At 43.1% G+C, this 22163-nt stretch overlaps 1 protein-coding gene across 8 annotated transcripts in view; it reads right to left on the bottom strand.

The window, feature by feature from the left end:
• PTK2 (protein tyrosine kinase 2) overlaps positions 1-22163 on the bottom strand; it is a 197378-nt gene that overhangs the window by 91312 nt on the left and 83903 nt on the right. For all 8 annotated transcript variants that reach the window (XM_065830925.2, XM_071803769.1, XM_065830921.2 and 5 more), the window contains 2 exons: positions 17626-17792; positions 9602-9689 (listed from right to left, as the gene is read on the bottom strand). In XM_065830925.2, the coding sequence (XP_065686997.1) occupies positions 9602-9689; positions 17626-17792 (255 nt within the window). The remainder of the gene's footprint in view (positions 1-9601; positions 9690-17625; positions 17793-22163) is intronic.

Here is a 22163-nt window from a genome sequence, read left to right as displayed (position 1 = left end):
TGATCACGATGTTTTAGCAATAAAAATGTATAAACACTAACATGGCAAACACTTACACTAGGATTATGAATTCAAGTGTTATATTGTTAGAAGTCTATATAATTCTTATGTGGTAACAATCAAACCCCCAAAATATTAAGCTTTAAATCGCTTGCAACACACTCAATTCAACTTGCCCATTTTGCTTTCTAGCAGAACGTGCTTTTCTGAATTCGCAGAGAAAAATATATTGGAAAACAGGTTAAAGCAGGATAGAGGCAAAAGTAATTCCTTGCTACAAGCTGGTGTTCATTTCAAGCCCCCTTCCCTCTGATATTTTTGTTGTTGTAAATGTCCTAACAAGTTTAAATCAGACTTACAGTTGTCCTACGCTTGTGGGGGGAAAGGATGAGTCTATTTAAGTTGCATTAAACATGGTAAAGTGCAAAATACTTGAGGGTTTTAGATGGGTCCTACTGCAGCGTCAGTGTTAGAAGTGGCTGGACTTGCATTTGCTCATTCACAGGCTGGTCAATAAATATTAAAGCGTGAGCTACGCTTCACATTTGTAGTTACGTTCGTGGTCACGACAGCTACAAACAGGCTACTATTATATACACTGAAGGGATGCAATATGTGGAAAACACGGATGTGAAGCGCAAATGCCCTTCCCAGAGGTAGGAAAAGTCTTTCACGTGCCCCGATCAAATAAAATGTGAAACAAAATCATTAAAAGTTTGAAGATCCTCTTAAATGGCAAGAAAAGAGGTGAACGCTGAACCACGAACTAATGAGCTTTTTCCACAAGGAAGGCACGGAAACAAAAGCCTGGGTTTATTCCTGATGTCAGGCTTTTCAAATATTTGTTCTTTCAGTTGAACGGGCAAATTAGTGAGGGTGTAACAACCAACTTCTTAAAACGCAATTTCCCAGCTCCATAAATGGCCAGCAAATCCCAGCTGGTATAACTGAAAATAAATACTGGAGAGAGAGGAAAGCGCATGAGAGATGGCGAAATGATTTAAGAAGATGATTTAAGAAGAAATCAATCGCGGGGCTCGTATTTTGCGTCCCAGCTGCTGCTTTCCAAAGCCATCTGCTGCGTTTTGCTGCACCCCATTTATTTAACGCAGCTGCAAAACATTCGCTGAGGTTGACGAGACGTCTTGTCAGGGCAGTCCATGGAAACACCACAGTGCATTTCAGCTTCTTCCATGAGAACAACAGTAAAATCATCCTGAAATTAGTACTGAATGCATTGCAGGGATATAAAACAAAACCCCGCCTGGCTGTGTCTTAAAAATAGATTTCAGGTTTAAGCTTGTTTGTATCATTAGAAATTATTAAACAAAACGACCAAACTTTGATGGAGCTTTCAAGCGTAACTACTCTGGAAATTTTTTAGCAAGATATTATCAAATAGCATCTCAAAAATCAATAATTAGCCACTACACCAGCTTTCCCAGCTCATTTAATGATACCCAGATATTTCCCACAGGACAACCTCCAGTTTTTGAGGACAGTTTAAAAATAAGCAATCTACTCCTACTTTACTTTCAATGTCTATGACCCACTTACATAACTTAGCCCTTTTATATATATATATATATTTTTTCCAACTGGTATTGCTTTGAAAACCGCATTTCAATAGCATTTCAGTGATTCCGTAACCCCTAAAGAGTTAAATACATAACAAAAATAAATCACCACCACAACATAGAAAATATCCCTAATAGATCAGCAAACAAAGAAACAAAAGGTCTTCAGTACACTATTAGTAAGTAGCATAAAAACCGTAATTAAAATATTTTAATGAAGCATGGAAAACAAAGATTCACATTACATCATTTTCTTCTTATCCGTTTGTTCTCTCTGGATATTTCTAGCTGGTGTTTTTTGTATTAAAAAATTAGATACTTAGTAGCATTTATATTAACAAATATAACCTTCCTGTATCCGCAATACTTATGTATTTATTCTCCTTTTTAACAGTTGAGGGTAAGTTCTGACACCTGCTCTTAAACATTCAGGTTTCTAACACCCAAAGGTATTTTGGTTGCGCTTTTTGGTTTGGTTTGTTTGCTGTCTGGGGTTATTTGGTGGAGTTTGTTGTGTGGGTTTTTAGGTTAATAGCTCATTGTCAGCCCCTACTAAACTGCTCTACCAGAATTCTCATTTTACACTAAAATGCAACAGTTCTGGTGACTTTGGTCCCATGAAAGTCCAGTGAAATATTTCCTGTAGTTTACCAACTCTTAAATTCCAGCTTTTTCTATCATGGAATCATTTTGGTTGGAAAAGACCTTTAAGATCATAATTCATCAGGGATGGTGACTCCACCACTGCCCTGGGCAGCCTGTTCCAATGCCTCACAACCCTTTCCAGGAAGAATTTTTTTCCTAATATCCAATCTGAACCTCCCCCGGTGCAACTTGAGGCCATTTCCTCTTGTCCTGTCACTTGTTCCTTGGTAGAAGAGCCCAACCCCCTCCATGCTCCAAGCTCCTTTCAGGCAGTTCAGAGATCAGAAGGTCTCCCCTCAGCTCCTGTTCTCCAGCTGAACCCCCCAGGTCCCTCAGCCGCTCCCATCACACTTGTGCTCCAGCCCCTTCCCCAGCTCCGTTCCCTTCTCTCAACTCGCTCCAGCACCTCAAGGGTTTTCTTGGTATGAGGGGCCCAAAACTGATCCCAGGATTCGAGGTTTGGCCTCCCCAGCGCCCAGGACAGGGGGACGGTCACTGCCCTGGGCCTGCTGGCCGCACTGTTCCTGACACAAGCCAGGATGCTGGTGGCCTCTTGGCCACCTGGGCACACGCTGGCTCATGTTCAGCCGCTGTCACCAACACCCCCAGGTCCTTTTCCCCCAGGCACTTTCCAGCCACTCTTCCCCGAGCCTGTAGCGCTGCCTGGGGTTGGTGTGACCCAAGTGCAGGACCCGGCACTTGGCCTTGTTGAACCTCAGACAATTGGCCTCAGCCCATCGATCCAGCCGGCCCTGATCCCTCTGTATGGCCTTCCTGCCCTCCAGCAGATCAACACTCACACCCAATTTGGTGTCATCAGCAAACTTGCTGAGGGTGCACTCAACCCCCTCATCCAGACCATTGATAAGGAGATTAAACAGAACTGGCCCCAATACTGAGCCCTGGGGACACCACTCATGACCGGCCGCCAATTGGATTTATCTCTGTTCACCACAACTTTTTGGGCTCGGCCATCCAGCCAGTTCTGTATCCATGGCAGAGAACACTCATCCAGCCATGAGCTGCAGCTTCTCCAGGAGACGCCGTGGGATACGGCATCAATGGCTTTAATGAAGCCTAAGTACACAACATCAGAATAAGCAGCTTCAAAAAACAGGGTCCCAACCCACCTTACTACAGCTTCAGAACTATTAGGGAAAATTAACTCTCAAAGACCTGTCCCTCATCTGCTTTGGATGAAGGACCATATGCACAAAAGCCCAAAGCTTTAGGAGCCACCTTAATGATCATAATGGCAGGCTTTAAAAGATGCACAGAATGGAAACACATTTGCAGTTCCACCCCTATTTACCCATCTGATAATATTAGATTTATGACAGGAGATAAGCCTACATTAGGGAAAACGAAGGCTCTGGCCTCTTCCAGTGGAGTTAAAAGCACCGAGTTGGTCTCAGGACAACATCCATTTACCATCTGCCCTCGGCTGCTCCTCCTCCTCCTCTCCCATGGTCACGGCCTGTCTATTATCCAGCGGTGATCTTTGACATCTCTAACTCATTTTGGAAGCTCCTCTGTTAATAATAAGGGCATTAGAGATGGGGTGGGGGGGAAATCATGGCATTGTTAGGGACAGAGTGGCTAAAAATGAGCCCTTCTGGCCAAGCGGGCCGAGCTCCAGCTGTCACCGCAATACCCAGTGCTGCCTCCCGCTCCTCTGCTAAGTAGGACGATACTCTTGGGAGCCATAGAGTAACTCAACCTACTAAGTCTGGCCTTGCAAACAGCTCATTTTATACTTTTCTGACACAGAATTTTCCTTTTTTCCAGAAATAAATGAGCCCAACTATCCACACAATTCAATTTGTTGTTTGGTCCAACGGATGTTATGTACAACTTGATACACTAATCAGAACAACATTTTGTCCGAGATCACTACCAAACACATACCCACGCATCAGCACATGGAGACCTCTCCCGTGCATTTTATATCTATGGTCTTAAATTAAGAGTAATTCACATATGACCTCGTGAAAGCCCACGAGCGCCATTCCCACCGCTCCGCTTGCCAGGCAGGAATTTTAAACCAAAGCTGTCGTTATTCTGTGGATTGATCTTGACTATTTAAATGATATTTAGCAATAAGAGTACGTCCTACGTTCCCATCGTAAACCAGAAATCAAACATTTAACACGGAACATTTGGATGATGCCCGAGTAGTTACACCAGGATACAAACAACATCTATGATGTTCAACTTGATTCATATATATATGTATATGTATTTTAAAATATCTTTTTAAAGTAATTCTTACATTATTACCACTTTGCTTTAGGGCACAGTTTATATGCCAACCATTAATTGCTCTGAAAGATCTTTTTATTTATGTTCTTATTTGAACAAGCTGCCAATATAAGGAACAGCACCAGCTCTTCTCCCGATGTCCTTGATTGTCCTCAAAGCTTCTCCTGCCAAAGTCATCGCTTTAGGTCTTCTATTTTTATTAAGGTGTAAGAGATGTTGTTATTTAATTAGGTTAAAGAGCCCAATTCCCAGCCTGCATTTCAAATTATATCTCACGCGCCTAAGCCTTATAAAACTTCTATCATTAAGTTATTAAAGTAATTGCCTGCACTTCAAATTTCCTACATGCTGGGGGACAATGTTTTAAAACTAATTTAGTTTGCATGATGCATTTAGCTACCGCAATATAGAGGATAATTTTCATTTAAGGAAATATATTTTAAATATGATCATCTTCACAAACGCTACAGAGTAAAAAGATGCCGTTTGACCTCAAGAAACGAAACACATATATATATAAATACATATATATACACACAACTCCAGGTAGCACAGAGAAAATCATATGCTGACAAAAACCCACTTTTTCTTATTCTTCAGGACCTATAAAAGTTACTTTTAGATTCTTCCGGCACAAGAATGGCAACAATGGACCAGCTGATGCCCAAGAGCCGGTTCCCCCCCATTCAGATGCATTTTCCCCTTTCATCAAGGGATAAACCATCTCCAATTACTGGAGGCCAATGTCTTATTTATCGAAGGAGAAATGCGTGCAGGCTCTTGTCCCAGAATAAAAGGCAATTCAAGTAGCTTACGTCTGATTCTCATTATAAGGATGTTTTTAAGGTTGTAGTCTATCTCCATAGGATATATGGCTTTCATTCCTCACTTGGTATTAAGGCAAAAGAGTCTGTCCCCCTTATTTCCACCTCCCAACGTCACCGGGTTTGGGTGCACAATCCAACGGGACACAAGTGACGCTGGAATATAAAACCTACAGACCACCAGAAATGTGGCATTTCCCCATTTTCGCTTCATTTTTACTTTAACCTCACAATTCCAACAGCCCTGGTGGGATCCAATTTGGGTAATTTGGAGTCAATACAAACTCACCACCTAAATGCTCCATTTAATGAACGGAACAAAAGAGAAGACACCTCTGAAGATCTGTCATAAAACCACCCGCGACACCTTCCAAACACATCGGTCGAAAAGTGAACAAAGACAATTAGTGGGTTAATCAGAGCTCTCAACCGGATGGAAAATGAGGTGTCTCAAACACAAACCTCCTCCAGTCAAGAGAAAATGGCTTAAGCATCAGCCTCCAACCTCAAATCTCAAGGTCAAAGCACAGCCTAAAATACAGATACGTCAATGAACCACATGGTGTTCATATTATTTTCTTAGTATTACCATGGTATCAATATTATTTTATCATTAGTACCATGATATCAATATTATTTTATTAGCAGTACTGTGGTATCAATATTATCATCAGTACCACGGTATAAATATTATCATTAGTACCACGGTATCAATATTATTTTATCATTAGCATCACAGTATCATTATTATTTTATCATTAGTACCATGATACCAATATTATTTTATCAGTAGTATCATGGTATCAATATTATCATTAGCATCATGTTATCATTATTACTTTATCATTAGTATCACGGTATCAATATTATTTTATCATTAGCATCTTGGTATCATTACTATTTTATTAGTAGTATCAAGGTATCAACATTATCATTAGTACCATGATACCAATGTTACTTTATCAGTAGTATCATGGTATCAGTATTACCATTAATATCCTGGTATCAATATTATTTTCTCATTAGTACCATGGTATCAATATTACTTTAGTATTAGTATCATGTTATCAATATTATTGTATCATTAGCATCATGGTATCATTATTATTTTATCATTAATACCATGATATCAATAACAGTTTATCATTAGTATCATGTTATCGTTATTATTGTATCACTAGCATCATGGTATCTTTATTTTATTATTAGCATCATGGTACCAATATTATTTTATCATCAGCATCATGGTATCAATATTATTTTATTAGTAGCATCACGGTACCAATATTATTTTATCATTAGCATCACAGTATCATTATTATTGTATTACCATTAGTATCACGGTATCAATATTATTTTATCATTAGTACCATGATATCAATATTACTCTATCATTAGTATCATGGTATCAATATTATTTTATCATTAGCATCGTGGTATCAGTATTATTTTATCATTAGTGTCACAATATCAATATTACATTATTAACAGCATAATGGTATCAATATTATTTTATCATTAGTTTCATAACATCAATATGATTTTATTGGCAGTACGACTAATTCTGATGTATAAAACAAGTTGCACGGTCGCCCCCAACACACCAATTTAATCCTTTGCCGTACAGATCGCAAACCAGTGGCAACCTTAGGAAAGCTCTCATTAAGGCTTTTCTAATTTTAATTAGAGCGGCTTCCACCCACCGCAAATGGTGGAACGAGTGCCGATCGCACACTGTACGTCAAGCCACAAAATTATTAAAATTATTATTAAAATTATTTTTAAAAAGGCAAAAATTAAAAGGGATATAAATATTAAGTAGAAGCTGAGACTACTTAAAAGCTTGCAGCAATTTATCCGGGGTGCTGCACACATTGAGGGGAACAGGAGTAGTCATGCGTGTGAAGTTCCAAACACAGATTGTAGTTTAACAGCCGATAATTGCGCTTTGGGTCGACCGGGTGAATAAAGCGACTCTGTTGATGGTGATTAAAGTAACATTTTGTTGTCTTGCCAAAGGTTCTGCGCTTTGCTGGAAGATGAAGAGAAGTGTCATTCTGTTGGATTGAATTCTGTGCTTGATCCTATGTTCCCTATCTCTGACACAATTATTTTTGTGCAGAAAGCACAGAAATTTGACATCGGAGATTTTTTGTCCTATGTATATTCGGTTGATCTTACCTACCCTGTTTCCCCAAAAATAAGACCTACCTCAAAAATAAGCCCTAGCGGGATTTTTCAGGATGCTGAAAATAGAAGCTCTACTCCAAAAATAAGGTCAATTTAAAGAGTGTCCAGGCAGCTGTACATGTTAAAAAAAATGTATCTTTTGAAGCAAAAATGAAGGTAAGACCCTGTCTTATTTGGGGGGAAACACGGTATATCCAACATGATGGATCTCATTGTGAGCTGTGGTTAGCAGAAGAGGATGTTAAAATGTTGGGGGAATGACAATGAGAGAGGAACAGAAGCTGAAAAATCGTCTTGCCTTCCATGTTTCCCACTCACATTCATTTTCTGCCTTCTTTCCATAAGTCAGGGGGGTTGCCTTAACCCTTCAGCAGATACAAGTAACGGTCTTAGTCAAGAGGCCAAGTGAGACTTATGGAGCAAAAGAGAATCATGGGAAGAGCTCTGGGAAGTTGTGAACCTGATTTCCATGAGAACGGAGACCAAAATATCCCAGAACAAAAACCTGTGACTTTGGAAGAAATGGATTTAGAAATACTCTATGCTAAGCCAGAGAAGAGAGAGAAAGGGAGGAGGAAAGAAGAAGAAGAAGAAGAAGAAAGAAGAAAAGAAGAAGAAGAAAATAAGAAAAAAGAAGAAAATCAGAAGAAGAAGAAAGAAGAAATACGAAGAAAGAAGAAAAAGAAGAAGAAAAGAAGAAAAGAAAAAGAAGAAGAAAGAAGAAAGAAGAAGAAAGAAGAAGAAGAAAGAAGAAAGAAGAAAGAAGAAAGAAGAAAGAAGAAAGAAGATGAAGATGAAGATGAAGATGAAGATGAAGATGAAGATGAAGATGAAGATGAAGATGAAGATGAAGATGAAGATGAAGATGAAGGAAGAAGAAGAAAAAGAAGACAAAAAGAAGAAGGAAGAAGAGAGAAGAAAGAAGAAGAAGAAAAGAAGAAAGAAGAAGAAAAGAAGAAAGAAGAAGAAAAAGAAGAAGAAGGAAGAAGAAGAAAGAAGAAAGAAGAAAGAAGAAAGAAGAAAGAAGAAAGAAGAAAGAAGAAAGAAGATGAAGATGAAGATGAAGGAAGAAGAAGAAAAAGAAGACAAAAAGAAGAAGGAAGAAGAGAGAAGAAAGCAGAAGAAAAAGAAGAAGAAGAAGGAAGAAGAAGAAAGAAGAGGAAGAAAAGAAGAAAAGAATTAGATGAAGAAAGAAGAAAAGAAAAGAAGATGAAGAAAAAGAAAAAGAAGAAAAGAAGAAGAAAGAAGAAGAAAAGAAGGAAAGAAGAGAAGAAGAATAATAAGAAGAAAACAACTGGTATGGTGTGCAGAGCAAGGAGACAAGAACCTCTGATTTTCATTTTATATACATATATTTTCTGTATTTCAGAAGTAGGATTTAGGGCACTGTCAGATACACACAGGTGTCATCTTCGCGTATCAGTTCCTGACAACCTTCATCCGCCTTCTTGCTATTCCGAACCATTCATATCTGTTTCTAATCGTTTCCCCCAAGTGAGCAAAAACCTGTTTCTCAGAAAATGCTTAAAAAAAGATTCCTCTGGCATTTTAAATTCCCGGCTTGAAAGAAATGGCTCTCTGAGGCACAAATGAGAGGATGCTGCAGGTTTCCCAGTACTTGAATTGGTGAATAATGGAGTTTAGGAAAATAGTTTGGAACTCATCACTCACTTTTGCATCATGTGAAACACAAGTGTGTGTTGAAAGCCGGTATGAAGAAAGTCACTCACCGCTGAAGTGAAAAGGAATGTTATTGTTTCTACAAGAAACCTTGGCAGTACTAAAAAGTTGCCAAAATCCAGGTATTTAAATCAAAATTATTTAAATGATTTAAAATTATTTAAGTGAACAAAAGGAAGATTTAGGTGCCTAATTGGTAGAAACGGTCATTATTATGCAGTTCTACTAATCAATAAGAGATACTCAAATCAAGAAAATAACCTAACAACGCCAGTGGAAAACACATTCCAGTGAAATTGCCGACCTCTCTGCATTTGTAAAGATAAACTCATTAATTTAAGTGTCAAATATGTCATCCACGTAAAAGAATCCAGAATTTTCTCAACTGGGCAAAACGCAGCCAAGTGGCAGAACTGAACGTACCTGCTGATAGAAGAAATTGAGAGTTGGTTTGTCCTCGGTGAACTGGTTCAGAAATCCTTTGGGCAAATAGCGAATTCTCAATTCATATCTGAAAAGGAAGAAAAACAAAGAGAGAATTAAACCAGCGAGACAAAAATCATCGAGATTTCCTCCCAAATTAAAGATGCGTTCAAAGATTCTTAAAAATAAGGATCAAATCAAAATAAACGCAGAAAACTAAGGGAAAAATTTCCTCTTTTGACTACTTGAGGAACTGGAACGTAGTTCCCAACATCTCATAAAGATGTTTCCATCTCTGAATTGTTCCTTTGGCTGCGCCAATACAGCATTTCCCATCAAACTCCTTACAGCCCTTCTCCAAAATAAGTGTATTGAACAACCTACTCATGATGGCGAAAGCAAATATTGCAACATTTCAACCTGTTGGTTTCAAGAACCTCTTTTCAAACAAGTGCCTTGGCTGCCTTTCATCAAATTTCTATCAGGATTTGATAAATCAGGAGTTATTGCTGCTTAGGATTCCACTGCAAACAGAAGTTACAGGATTCTTCTTTGCTTTGGAATCATTGAAATACATTGTGCAGTAAGAAATCAATAAAAAATATTTAGAAACTGTAAACTCCCGCACACAAACTATATACAAACCAGAAAAACTAAGAATTATGGGGGTTTATAATTTATTTCATAAAGGAAAATGCATGTTTCAGTCTCCTTGTGCACAGAAAACATGTTTTTATACTAAAGAGAGTCTTCAGATTGTCTCCGTCATTCTGATCTAGACCAAGATGTAGAACAACTTTATCCTCCGGACTAAATAAAAAATATAGGCAAAGCAATCTCTCTTCTTTCCAGGGACTTGTCTTCTTAACTGAGGAGCCTTGACAAGTCCGGCTTTTTGCAATAGGATCTCAGGAGAAAATAAGGAAAGCAAAACAGATTGCCTGGGATAGTCACTAAAGTGGCCTTAATTACAATAGCCTGCCCAGGGCAGTGGTGGAGTCACCATCCCCGGAGGGGTTTAAAAAGCATTTAGACAAGGTTCTTATGGACATGGTTTAGTGACAGAGTCAGGTTATGGTTGGACTCGATGATCCTGAGGGTTTCTCCCAACTGAAATGTTTCTATGATTCTAATCTCTGACTAGGCTTATGGGAATGAAGAAGCTGACATCCAACAGCCAACTCAAGGAAGGGCTTGATTTTCAGTATCGTCTACACCTACTGTCTTTCAAACGCAGCAACCGATGAGGATGCCAAGTCCCCTTCTCACAAAGCAGGTCTGCTTTCTGAGCAAGTATCCCAGCTGATAATCACCCCTCATGTTTGATAAAACTGGCACTGGAAGACCACCGTCACAGAATCCCAAACTGGTTGGGGCTGGGAGGGACCTCTGGAGATCATCCAGTCCAACCCACCTGCTAAAGCAGGTTCACCAGAGCAGATCACACAGGAAGGTGTCCAGGTGGGTCTGAATGTCTCCAGAGAAGGAGACTCCACAACCTCTCTGGGCAGCCTGGGCCAGGCTCTGGCACCTCAGAGGAAAGAAGTTTCTCCTCATATTCAGATGGAACCACCTGTGCTTCAGTCTGTGCCCGTTGCCCCTCATCCTGTCGTTGGGCACCACTGAACAGAGTCTGGTCCATCCTCTTGACACCCACTCTGGAGATATTGATAGACATTGATGAGATCCCCTTCAGCTTCTCTTCTCCAGGCTGAACAGCCCCAGCTCTCTCAGTCTCTCCTCATAAGAAAGACACTTCAGACCCCTCAGCATCTTCATAGCCACTGAACTCCCTCCAGTAATTCCTTGTCCTTCTTCAACTGGGGAGCCCAGAACTGGACACAGAACTCCAGATGTGGCCTCACCAGGGCAGAGCAGAGGGGGAGGAACAACCTCCCTGACCTGCTGCTCACACTCCTCCTAATGCACCCCAGGTACCATTGGCCTCTTGGCCACAAGGGCACATTGTTGGCTCACGGTCAACCTGTTGTCCACCAGCACTCCCAGGTCCTTCTCTGCAGAGCTGCTTTCCAGCGGGTCCACCCCAACCTGTACTGGTGCCTGGGGTTGTTCCTCCCCAGTTACAGGACGCTACACTTGCCCTTGCTGAACTTCATCAGGTTCTTCTCTGCCCGGTCCAGCCTGTCCAGGTCCCACTGAACAGCAGCCTACTTAATATTTTGTGGCACTGAAAGAAATGATCTCATCATTAAACCATTCCGCAGGTGGTCCGGTCTTTGTGCCGGTGCCAAAGGCATTTGTCTATTTGTATTGCAGCTATCGGAACTTATAGTACAGGACTGCCAAGGCCTGGCGCTTCCTTTGGGGCATCTTGTACCTATTAGAGCCAAAGCACGAATGTCACCCGGTCACAAGGACCTGCTTTACCTACAGCCCTTAACCACACAACCGGGAGGTGCCTGTGCTCATTGTGTTCCAAGAGATACCGTTTGTTACCTGAACCTGCTGATATCTCAACGTGCGGGCTGATGTTCTCTGTGATTTAAGAGCCATACATCCCGCTAACCCCCATTCACTGAGCTGCACAGAGAGAAAAGTGATGGTTAAGGGATGAAGGCTCTTTCACATTTCTACCTCATGCCATTGGAAACATTAAAACAATAATACTACTACAAGGGAAGAGGAATGTATTCATTTAAAAGTGAGTATTTCACCTGGGATCATCTCCCACGCACAGGTATATGGGACATCACACAAGCAAATGCTTAAGGAATAATTAACAATTTACGATACCATAAGATAAACCCAAGAGCAGCAGCATTCCTGGGAATCAGTCATGAATAAAACTCAAACTGCATTTGAAAGTCTACAGTTATTCTAAAGCAATTGTATGGAATTACACTCCAATTATACAATGCTTCTGTAGCCCTAAATCTTGCGTAACTCAAAGAAATACATCAGTATTACCCAATGTGACCCAAAACACAGCAGACTCCAGAATACTTATTTCCTGAACAAATTATTACCAAATATAATAAGCTAGAGCTTCCAACGATTATAACTCGGATCATTTTGGGCACCGTTATTTAGACGCATTCAGAATTTTCTGATGCTGGATGGAATTATCGTCATTGCCAGAGAATCAAATAAAACGTTAAAAGGATATTTGGTGTGATAGAATTAACCAGCACGAACTTTCTTAAAGTAAATGTACAGTGAAGATGTACATTGCCTTCCCTTTAGGGTCAATATTTCTTCTTTGTAGGAAAAAAAGTATTGGGTCTTTACTGATTTTTATTTGAAATGAACAAACCAACCCACAAACCCACGACACGATGCTTCAAACCTTCGCTACCTCCTGCAAAATACCAACTATTTTATAGCGAGAAGGTGGTCAGAGTAATATATAAATGTGAGGATGGGAAAAGAATTCCAGTAAGGAATGATTTCCTCTTCGTCCTTCGCAACATAATGGAGGTTTTAATTCTACGTGTTCCTGCACCTGAACTGTTTGCTGCATGAGGGAACATTGGAAGTGACCGAATTTTGAGTGACTTTACCCTAAAATCCGCTATTATTTCCTCCTCCCAAGCCCTAACTGCAGCTCTACCATCTCATATCATTTCTCCCCTTCATTCCACTACAGGATTATGAGCAGTACATCAAACAAAAGCTGAGTATCTTCCACACAAACTACTGCCAATCTGCGACTTCCATATCTAAATTGGTCCAGGAGAACATCCAAGATCTAATTCTGAAGACAATGAATATACAGCCCTTTTAATGTAAATTCTTAAAAAGAAACAATCATCACCCAAGAGGCAGTTTATTAACGCTATAGGAAGCTTTTAATTTAAGGAGGATTCCAAGACTTCCCTCCCTGTAATCTGAACATGTTCCCACGTGCTGTCGTATGACCTGAAACACCCCGTGTTACAGCATCACAAACATGGCAGCGGCGTTTTGCTTACGCGCAGCAAATCTCCCCAGGTTTCCAAGGTACGTCAGCCTGCGTGTATTCAATAAAACACTCAACGATGCTCTGAATAATTTACATCTCGCCACAGCTCTTCCACGAGTATTTGATACCGTTCCTTCCCACGAACTTCAAAACAATCTCCTGGTTTTGCTGTTCAAAATGATGAAGTCTGTTCTGCGATGTGTACAACGCGCCCTTTAATACAATCGGAACCGACGCTTGTACACGATGTAACAAATTTCCATGGTATAAATTATTCACACCGTATACCCAGCACTCCTACCATGAAAAGCACTCGGAGACCCCATGCTTTCTAAGCTGGAATTTCCCTGTATTATCAATTAAAAATGTATTGTAAATTATGGAAGGGAAAAACACCGATGCACGTGCCACAAACAATAAAATGTAATGTGCACAGAATGTGCGACTCAAGTTTTAAACATCGTTAATTCGTTTGGATTTGTTGCATTTGCTAAAATCAGGTCCCTAAAGAGCGTTTATAAATCGATGGTTGCCAAATGGGACGCCTGCTACGACACAATAACTCAATTTGCAAGAAATTAAATATTGATTATTTACGATAATTGTGCAGGGGACATGTGTAAGCTTAAAATCGTGGTTATGAACATAAGCCAAAGAACACGCACAAAACCCCTTTAACGAAACAGCAACCACAGCAAAACCTGCTTTTTGCTGTTCCCATGTGAGTTTAGTCCAACACTTGGTTTAACGGTATTTTAAAGCTCCCCATCTTCTCTAGTAGACTATTGGGTCTTTCTGCAAATAAATGTTAGTTTTCTCTTGTATTTCTGTCAACTGGTATGACGAAAATATCCCAAAGTACCTAACCTATGAAAAACAAGATTCTGCAGTTACCTTGTGATTGTTTATTGCTCCTGGAATAACTGAAGAAACCCCAGTTAGGAGGAGGGTGGATGTCACTCACTGCTCTGGGCAGCGATTCGGTAACCGGTAAATAATAAAACTGAACAATTTTACATCTGCAGAGGAATTAACTGATCTATTCTCTGCATTACAGTGTTTTCACATTACATTTCTTCTACTTAAGTCTATAACTGAATACAACCAGTCCTTAATAATATTTTCTCGTTTCCCTTGACATAACAATATTTATCCTTTTAAATTTTCAGAGGTGTGCGCATATCACAAAGAGAAATGGGACTACACCAAAACGTCAAGGATGACAAAACCTGAGATGGGTTGGTTCGCTACATATATCACAGAATCACAGAATGGACTGGGTTGGAAAAGCCCTCAGAGATCATCCAGTCCGACCCTTGGTCCAACTCCAGTCCATTGACCAGATCATGGCACTAAGTGCCATGGCCAATCTCAGCTTAAAAACCTCCAGGGCCGGTGAGTCCAGCACCTCCCTGGGCAGCCATTCCAATGCCTGACCACTCTCTCTGCACAGAATTGCTTGCTAATCTCCAGCCTCAATTTCCCCTGGCAGAGTTGAAGCCCATGGCCCCTTGTCCTATTGCTGAGTGCCTGGGAGAAGAGCCCAATCCCCACCTGGCTAGAACTGCCCTTCAGGTAGTTCTAGAGAGTGCTGAGCTCACCTCTAAGCCTCCTCTTCTCCAGACTGAACAAGCCCAGCTCCCTCAGCCTCTCCCCATAGGCCTTGTGTTCCAGTCCCTTCCCCAGTCTTGTTGCTCTTCTCTGGACCCGCTCCAGCACTTCAATCTCTTTCCTGAGCTGAGGGGCCCAGAACTGAACACAATACTCCAGGTGTGGCCTCCCCAATGCAGAGTGCAGGGGAAGGATCACTGCCCTTGTCCTGCTGACCACGCTCTTTTGGTTACAGGACAGGACACCATTGGCCTCCTTGGCCACCTGGGCACACTGTTGGCTCATGTTGAGCTTCCTGTCCATGAGTCCCCCCAGGTCCCTTTCTGCCTGACTGCTCTCCAGCCACTCTGTGCCAGCCTGGAGCGCTGCAGGGGGTTGTTGTGGCCAAAGTGCAGGACCCGGCACTTGGCCTTGTTGAACTTCATCCCACTGGAATCAGCTCATTTTTCCAGTCTACCCAGATCCCTCTGCAGAGCCCTCCTGCCTTCCAGCAGGTCAACACTCCCTCACAACTTGGAGGGAGCAGAAGCTCTGCAGATTTTGAAGGGATTTCTGCTCCTACTTTATGCATCCTCTAAATCCTTGGTTATACGTTACCTGTTCGGTTCGCAGAAAACCCCTGACAATGACAAAAATCCCTTGAAGCAAACCAAAGACTGCTTGTGAAAATCTTATGTGTTTTGGGGGGGTTTTATTGGTTTGGTTTTTCGTGGTGATTGGGTTTTTTTGTTTGTTTTCCTGGAGTTATTTCCATTTTCTTCCCTCCCTCTCCTATTCGACCACATCAGGATCTCGCTTCATAATGCGAATTACAGCGACATCTTTTACGACAAGCTACAAAGACTGCTCTGGTTTTGTTAAAAGTTTCTCTTGTAGTGAATTTGCCTGTCAGCTAAAGCTTCATATTAGCTGCATTTTCCTGGAAAAACAGATACATGTTTTGGTAAACACAGCAATGGAATGCGACGTTATTGATAAGCATGGATGGACATCTCATGAGAGGGGCAACGAGAAACAGGTGACCATGAAACTGACCAAGAGTGTACAGCATCCCATTCACCTGAATACTTCATACAAAAGTGGAAGATCACGAGGATCTCGTCCCTTTTGCATTATGTCCGACATTAGGAGAGGAGTCATTGGGGCAGAGTCCATTTGGAGGCCTGGATCCAGTGCAGTGCCTCAGGGGTCAGTACCGGGGCCTATATTATTCAATATATTCATCAGTGATTTGGATGAGGGAATAGAGTGACTGTCAGCAAGTTTGCTGGTGACACCAAGCTGGGAGGAGTGGCTGACACGGCAGGGGCTGTGCTGCCATCAGAGACCTGGACAGGCTGGAGAGTTGGGCGGGGAAACATTGAATGAAATAGAACAAGGGCAAGTGTAGAGTCTTGAATCTGGGCAGGAACAACCCCAGGTTCCAGTGTAAGTTGGGGACTGACCTATTAGAGAGCAGTGTAGGGGAAAGGGACCTGGGGGTCCTGGGGACAGCAGGGTGACCATGAGCCAGCACTGGGCCCTTGTGGCCAGGAAGCCTGGGGTGGATTAGAAGGGGGTGGTCAGTAGGTCAGAGAGGTTCTCCTGCCCCTCTATTCTGCTCTGCCCTGGGGAGACCACACCTGGAATATTGTGTCCAGGTGTGGCCCCTCAGTTCCAGAAGGACAGGGAACTGCTGCAGAGAGTCCAGCGCAGGGCAACAAAGATGCTGAAGGGAGTGGAGCATCTCCCATGTGAGGAAAGGCTGAGGGAGCTGGGGCTCTGGAGCTGGAGAAGAGGAGACTGAGGGGTGACCTCATTCATGTTTACAGATATAGAAAGGGTGAGTGTCAGGAGGATGGAGCCAGGCTCTTCTCGGTGACAACCAATGATAGGACAAGGGGCAATGGGTTCAAACTGGAACACAAGAGGTTCCACTCAGATTTGAGAAGCAACTTCTTCATGGTGAGGGTGGCAGAGCCTGGCCCAGGCTGCCCAGGGGGGTTGTGGAGTCTCCTTCTCTGCAGACACTCAAACCCGCCTGGACACCTTCCTGTGGAACCTCAGCTGGGTGTTCCTGCTCTGGCGGGGGGATTGCACTGGATGAGCTTTCCAGGTCCCTTCCAACCCCTGACACTCTGGGATTCTGTGACATTGCCAGTTGTCCCTGCAAACTGAGTCCTAGTGAGAGACTGAATCCAGCTCCAGTTGGCTGCAGAGTCCAGTCCAGGACTGCGGGTGCCAGCTCTGCAGTTGCTGAGACTTTCCATTCTGGTTTTGTATATTTTGTATTATTTTCTCTAATCTTAGTAGTAGCACTAATAAAACACTTTTAATTTTTCCAACTCTCTTCTCTCTGTCCTTCTTTCCCTCCCAATTAGTGGGAAGGGGGGAGAGGGAGGAGAAGAGGTTAACTATACATCTGCATGGTTTTATTGTCACCCCGCAATCTAAACCCTCAACAAAGCCTTATCGGGCTCGCTCTGGCCACGGAACAGATTGATGCTCTTACTTCCATTCTTCCGGTGGGTGGGCCAGTTCGAATTTCTCCCTCACGTTGGACACCCCCATGTCCAAGTGCAGCCAGTGAACCTCCTCGGACTGCAGGTGGCTGAGCCGCAACCCGTAACACGCCACGTTTTTCACCTTGTGACAGTCCACGATCTTCTGGATTATGCCCTAAAACAGAGAAACACACACTCCTTACAAGCCGTAAAACGCCAACGTGCATTTTCCAAACGTTCAACAGTAAGGCTTGGAAGCGTTAACAATGTCTATACAAAACATTAAGCAATAAATCAGATATTGCAGGTAGCGGTAAATACGTTTGCATTCATCTTTTTAGAATTGAGCCACTACGTAAAACACAATAACATAAAAGGCAAAATATAAAAAGTAGATTGGTGGATGAAATCAAGACGTATTTGTGCAAACAAACCCTCCACCGGTCTTTAAAAGTCACTCTCCATGGAAAATCTTATTAAGAATTTCATCTTAATGCCCCAACAGCCGGGATTTGGTAGGTCACGTCACACCTCTTGGTTTCCTTCTCCTCACCCATTTCCTCCCTTATAAAATGGGGTGAGACCATTATTTGGGAAGATTCTAAAAAAAAAACCAAATAGCCCGTTTATTTGTCCTGTGGTAAATGGCAAAGTTTGAGGATCTCATGCCCAAGAAAGGAACCTTTCAAAAAAATAAATCCTAATATTTCAAGCCTAAAAGAAGGAAACACGAGCCACGTTTAGTAAGCTGCAGAATCACAGAACGGTTGAGTTGGAAGGGACCTCTGGAGATAATCCAGTCCAACCCACCTGCTAAAGCAGGTTCACCAGAGCAGATCACACAGGAAGGTGTCCAGGTGGGTCTGAATGTCTCCAGAGAAGGAGACTCCACAAACTCTCTGGGCAGCCTGGGCCAGGCTCTGGCACCTCAAAGGAAAGAAGTTTCCCCTCATATTCAGATGGAACCTCCTGTGCTTCAGTCTGTGCCCGCTGTCCCTCATTCTATCGTTGGGCACCACTGAACAGAGTCTGGTCCATCCTCTTGACACCCACCCTGGAGATATTGATAAACATTGATGAGATCTCCTCTCAGCTTCTCTTCTCCAGGCTGAACAGCCCCAGCTCTCTCAGTCTCTCATCATAAGAAAGATGCTCCAGATCCCTCAGCATCTCCCTAATCCACGGCTGGAGTCCCTCCAGTGATTGCTTGTTCATGGAGTCAAAGTCAGAAGAGGTTCCACCAGAAGCATCACCTGCTTCAACACCTATAGTGAGTGTCAGGAGGATGGAGCCAGGCTCTTCTCGGTGACAACCAACGATAGGACAAGGGGTAATGGGTACAAACTGGAACGCAAGAGGTTCCACATAGATATGAGAAGCAACTTCTTCATGGTGAGGGTGGCAGAGCCTGGCCCAGGCTGCCCAGGGAGGTTGTGGAGTCTCCTTCTCTGCAGACATTCAAACCCGCCTGGACACCTTCCTGTGGAACCTCAGCTGGGTGTTCCTGCTCCATGGGGGGATTGCACTGGATGAGCTTTCCAGGTCCCTTCTAACCCCTGACATTCTGTGACTCCCGTATGAGAAGTCCCATACCCAGGAGCCGGCCACCCAGGGGATGACAAGCCCTATGCTTGAAGGAAGTTGGACACAAACAGCAAAACACGCAAGATGCTTTCAGAAGACTATGACACGTGAAGGACACTTCAACACAGTGGCAAATCCAAACTTTCAGGTGGCAATTCATGGAGGAACCAGCAGCAGAGTCCTGGAAGGAGCCCAGGCTGCCGGGACAAACGTCTGATGCAAACGCCAGCAACCTGCTGGTAGAACAACTGAAGAGCAACCACAGTGGCCTCAGACGGATGATGGGGGAAGAGGTGACACATATGACACATCCCCCAAGTGCTGGCCCAGCCTCTATTTTTATCCGAGCGGATTTCCTGAGCCAACGTTGTTTCTGTCATTCATCCGCCTCCAAGGGAAATCCGCCAGCTCCTCACCCGTCTCCTCTTCGAGCAGCCTTTTGCAGCCTTCCCCGGCAAATTCCAAACATCAGGTCAGCAAAGAGCTTGAAATCTGAATTGAACATATTGACCTCAGCGTACAAAAATCTCTTCTCTGCATTTCCTGGTCTGTAGCCCGGGAAACACAGGACAACCACCAAGTGCTCTCAGAAGTGCCAGGGGTACACTGAACCTCTTCTTCACGCCCAAAGGACAATCTCAGCTTAGCAAAGCCCAACATTTTGGCAGGCGTGCTCTCCTCTGAAGGGAACGCTGCCAGCTTTTCTACACACATGCAAACACAAGAAATTCATTGATTTCCATCTCTTTCTGCAGCCTGCACAGAGTTTATTCTTGGAAATCCACCCTTTCTTTTCTCGGTTGACAATGACAATGGGGGTACGTGTTTTAAACAGTACTTATGCCTCCTGTGATATGAAATGGCTTAGGAAAGAGAAGAAATTAAGGTCAAATTGTCTATGACCAAGAATACTGATGAATTAGGTATTTAGTCAGGAAAGAATCCATCTCAGAACAACTAATTTTCAGGCTGAGGTTTTAAAAGGACTGAAACAACCACGTGCCTTAATTCCCACCTAAAGCGAGCGAGATTTTAAGCCTTTTAACCTTTTTGTATCAATCAACTCTAAACCAATCACGGAACCAAAATAATAACCAAAAGGTAAATATGTTTTCTAAATATGAAGTGTACCCCATTCCTTCTAGCCAAGTAGTAGGTATCACCCCTAAAAAATAATTACCAACAACTAGTACACACTGCAACTCAAGAAGAAGTCCAATTCAATGTAAATATTAAGGAGATGGCAGCACCGGTGCAAAGGAGGCCAAGTGCAAGTGTTTGAAAATATATTATAAAAACTTCTGCATGCCCAGAAAGGAAGAAGCGATGCTTCAAGTGAAAGAAATATAGAAGTGTCTTCTTTTTTTGTTTAGGAATGCCACATTCCAGATGCTAAAAAAACACAGTAGTGATTAAAACAAATGGAGACATAAGGAAATATGGTGAGAAAGACACTCAAAAAAGCCGCTCTGCAGGGTCCAGCGTAGAGCAACAAAGATGATTAAGGGAGTGGAGCACCTCCCTTATGAAGAAAGGCTGAGGGAGCTGGGGCTCTTTAGTTTGGAGAAGAGGAGACTGAGGGGTGACCTTATTAATGTTTATAAATATATAAAGGGTGAGTGCCACGAGGATGGAGTCAGGCTCTTCTCAGTGGCAAACAATGATAGGACAAGGGGCAATGGGATCAAGCTGGAACACAAGAGGTTCCACTTAAATTTGAGAAAGAACTTCTTCTCAGTGAGGGTAACAGAGCACTGGAACAGGCTGCCCAGGGAGGTTGTGGAGTCTCCTTCCCTGGAGACATTCAAAGCCCGCCTGGACACCTTCCTGTGCGACCTCACCTAGGCGTTCCTGCTCCAGCAGGGGGATTGGACTAGATGATCTTTTGAGGTCCCTTCCAATCCCAAACATACTGTGATACTGTGATACTGTGAAAACCTTTAGAGTAAAACATCTGTTAGCTTATTTACTTTTTTATTAATAAACCAGAGAAGGTGGATTTCAAACCTTTAGAGTCAGAACTTCAATCAATACAAACCAGTATAAGTTGGGGAATGACCTATTAGAGAGCAGTGTAGGGGAAAGGGACCTGGGGGTCCTGGGGACAGCAGGGTGAGCATGAGCCAGCACTGGGCCCTTGTGGACGGGAAGGCCAATGGTACCTGGGGTGGATTAGAAGGGGGTGGTCAGTAGGTCAGAGAGGTTCTCCTGCCCCTCTGCTCTGCCCTGGGGAGACCACACCTGGAATATTGTGTCCAGTTGTGGCCCCTCAGTTCCAGAAGGACAGGGAACTGCTGGAGAGAGTCCAGCGCAGGGCAACAAAGATGCTGAAGGGAGTGGAGCATCTCCCATGTGAGGAAAGGCTGAGGGAGCTGGGGCTCTGGAGCTGGAGAAGAGGAGACTGAGGGGTGACCTCATTCATGGTTACAGATATAGAAAGGGTGAGTGTCAGGAGGATGGAACCAGGCTCTTCTCGGTGACAACCAATGATAGGAGAAGGGGCAATGAGTTCAAACTGGAACACAGGAGGCTCCACTTAAACTTGAGATGAAACTTCTTCCTGGTGAGGGTGGCAGAGCCTGGCCCAGGCTGCCCAGGGAGGTTGTGGAGTCTCCTTCTCTGCAGACATTCAAACCCGCCTGGACACCTTCCTGTGGAACCTCAGCTGGGTGTTCCTGCTCCATGGGGGGATTGCACTGGATGAGCTTTCCAGGTCCCTTCCAACCCCTGACATTCTGGGATTCTGTGAAACCAGCGACACCAACTCAGAACCAGAGGAGCACCAGAGCGGGTTCCCCCACAGTGGGACAGGGTTTGTCTTCTCTGGCTCCTGTTTCCAAACAGCACAAGATTTACGTCCAAGTGGAACTGTGCCATAATGGGGTCAGTGTGTTTAACTCCCACCAGGTAGTAAACCACGTGTAGAGTCCCCTGAGGTTCTGGACGGCTTCCATGGAGTGAC

Source organism: Patagioenas fasciata, chromosome 2 (genome assembly GCF_037038585.1).
Source record: "Patagioenas fasciata isolate bPatFas1 chromosome 2, bPatFas1.hap1, whole genome shotgun sequence".
Taxonomy (NCBI): Eukaryota; Metazoa; Chordata; class Aves; order Columbiformes; family Columbidae; genus Patagioenas; species Patagioenas fasciata.
This window is presented reverse-complemented; position numbering and strand designations above follow the sequence as displayed.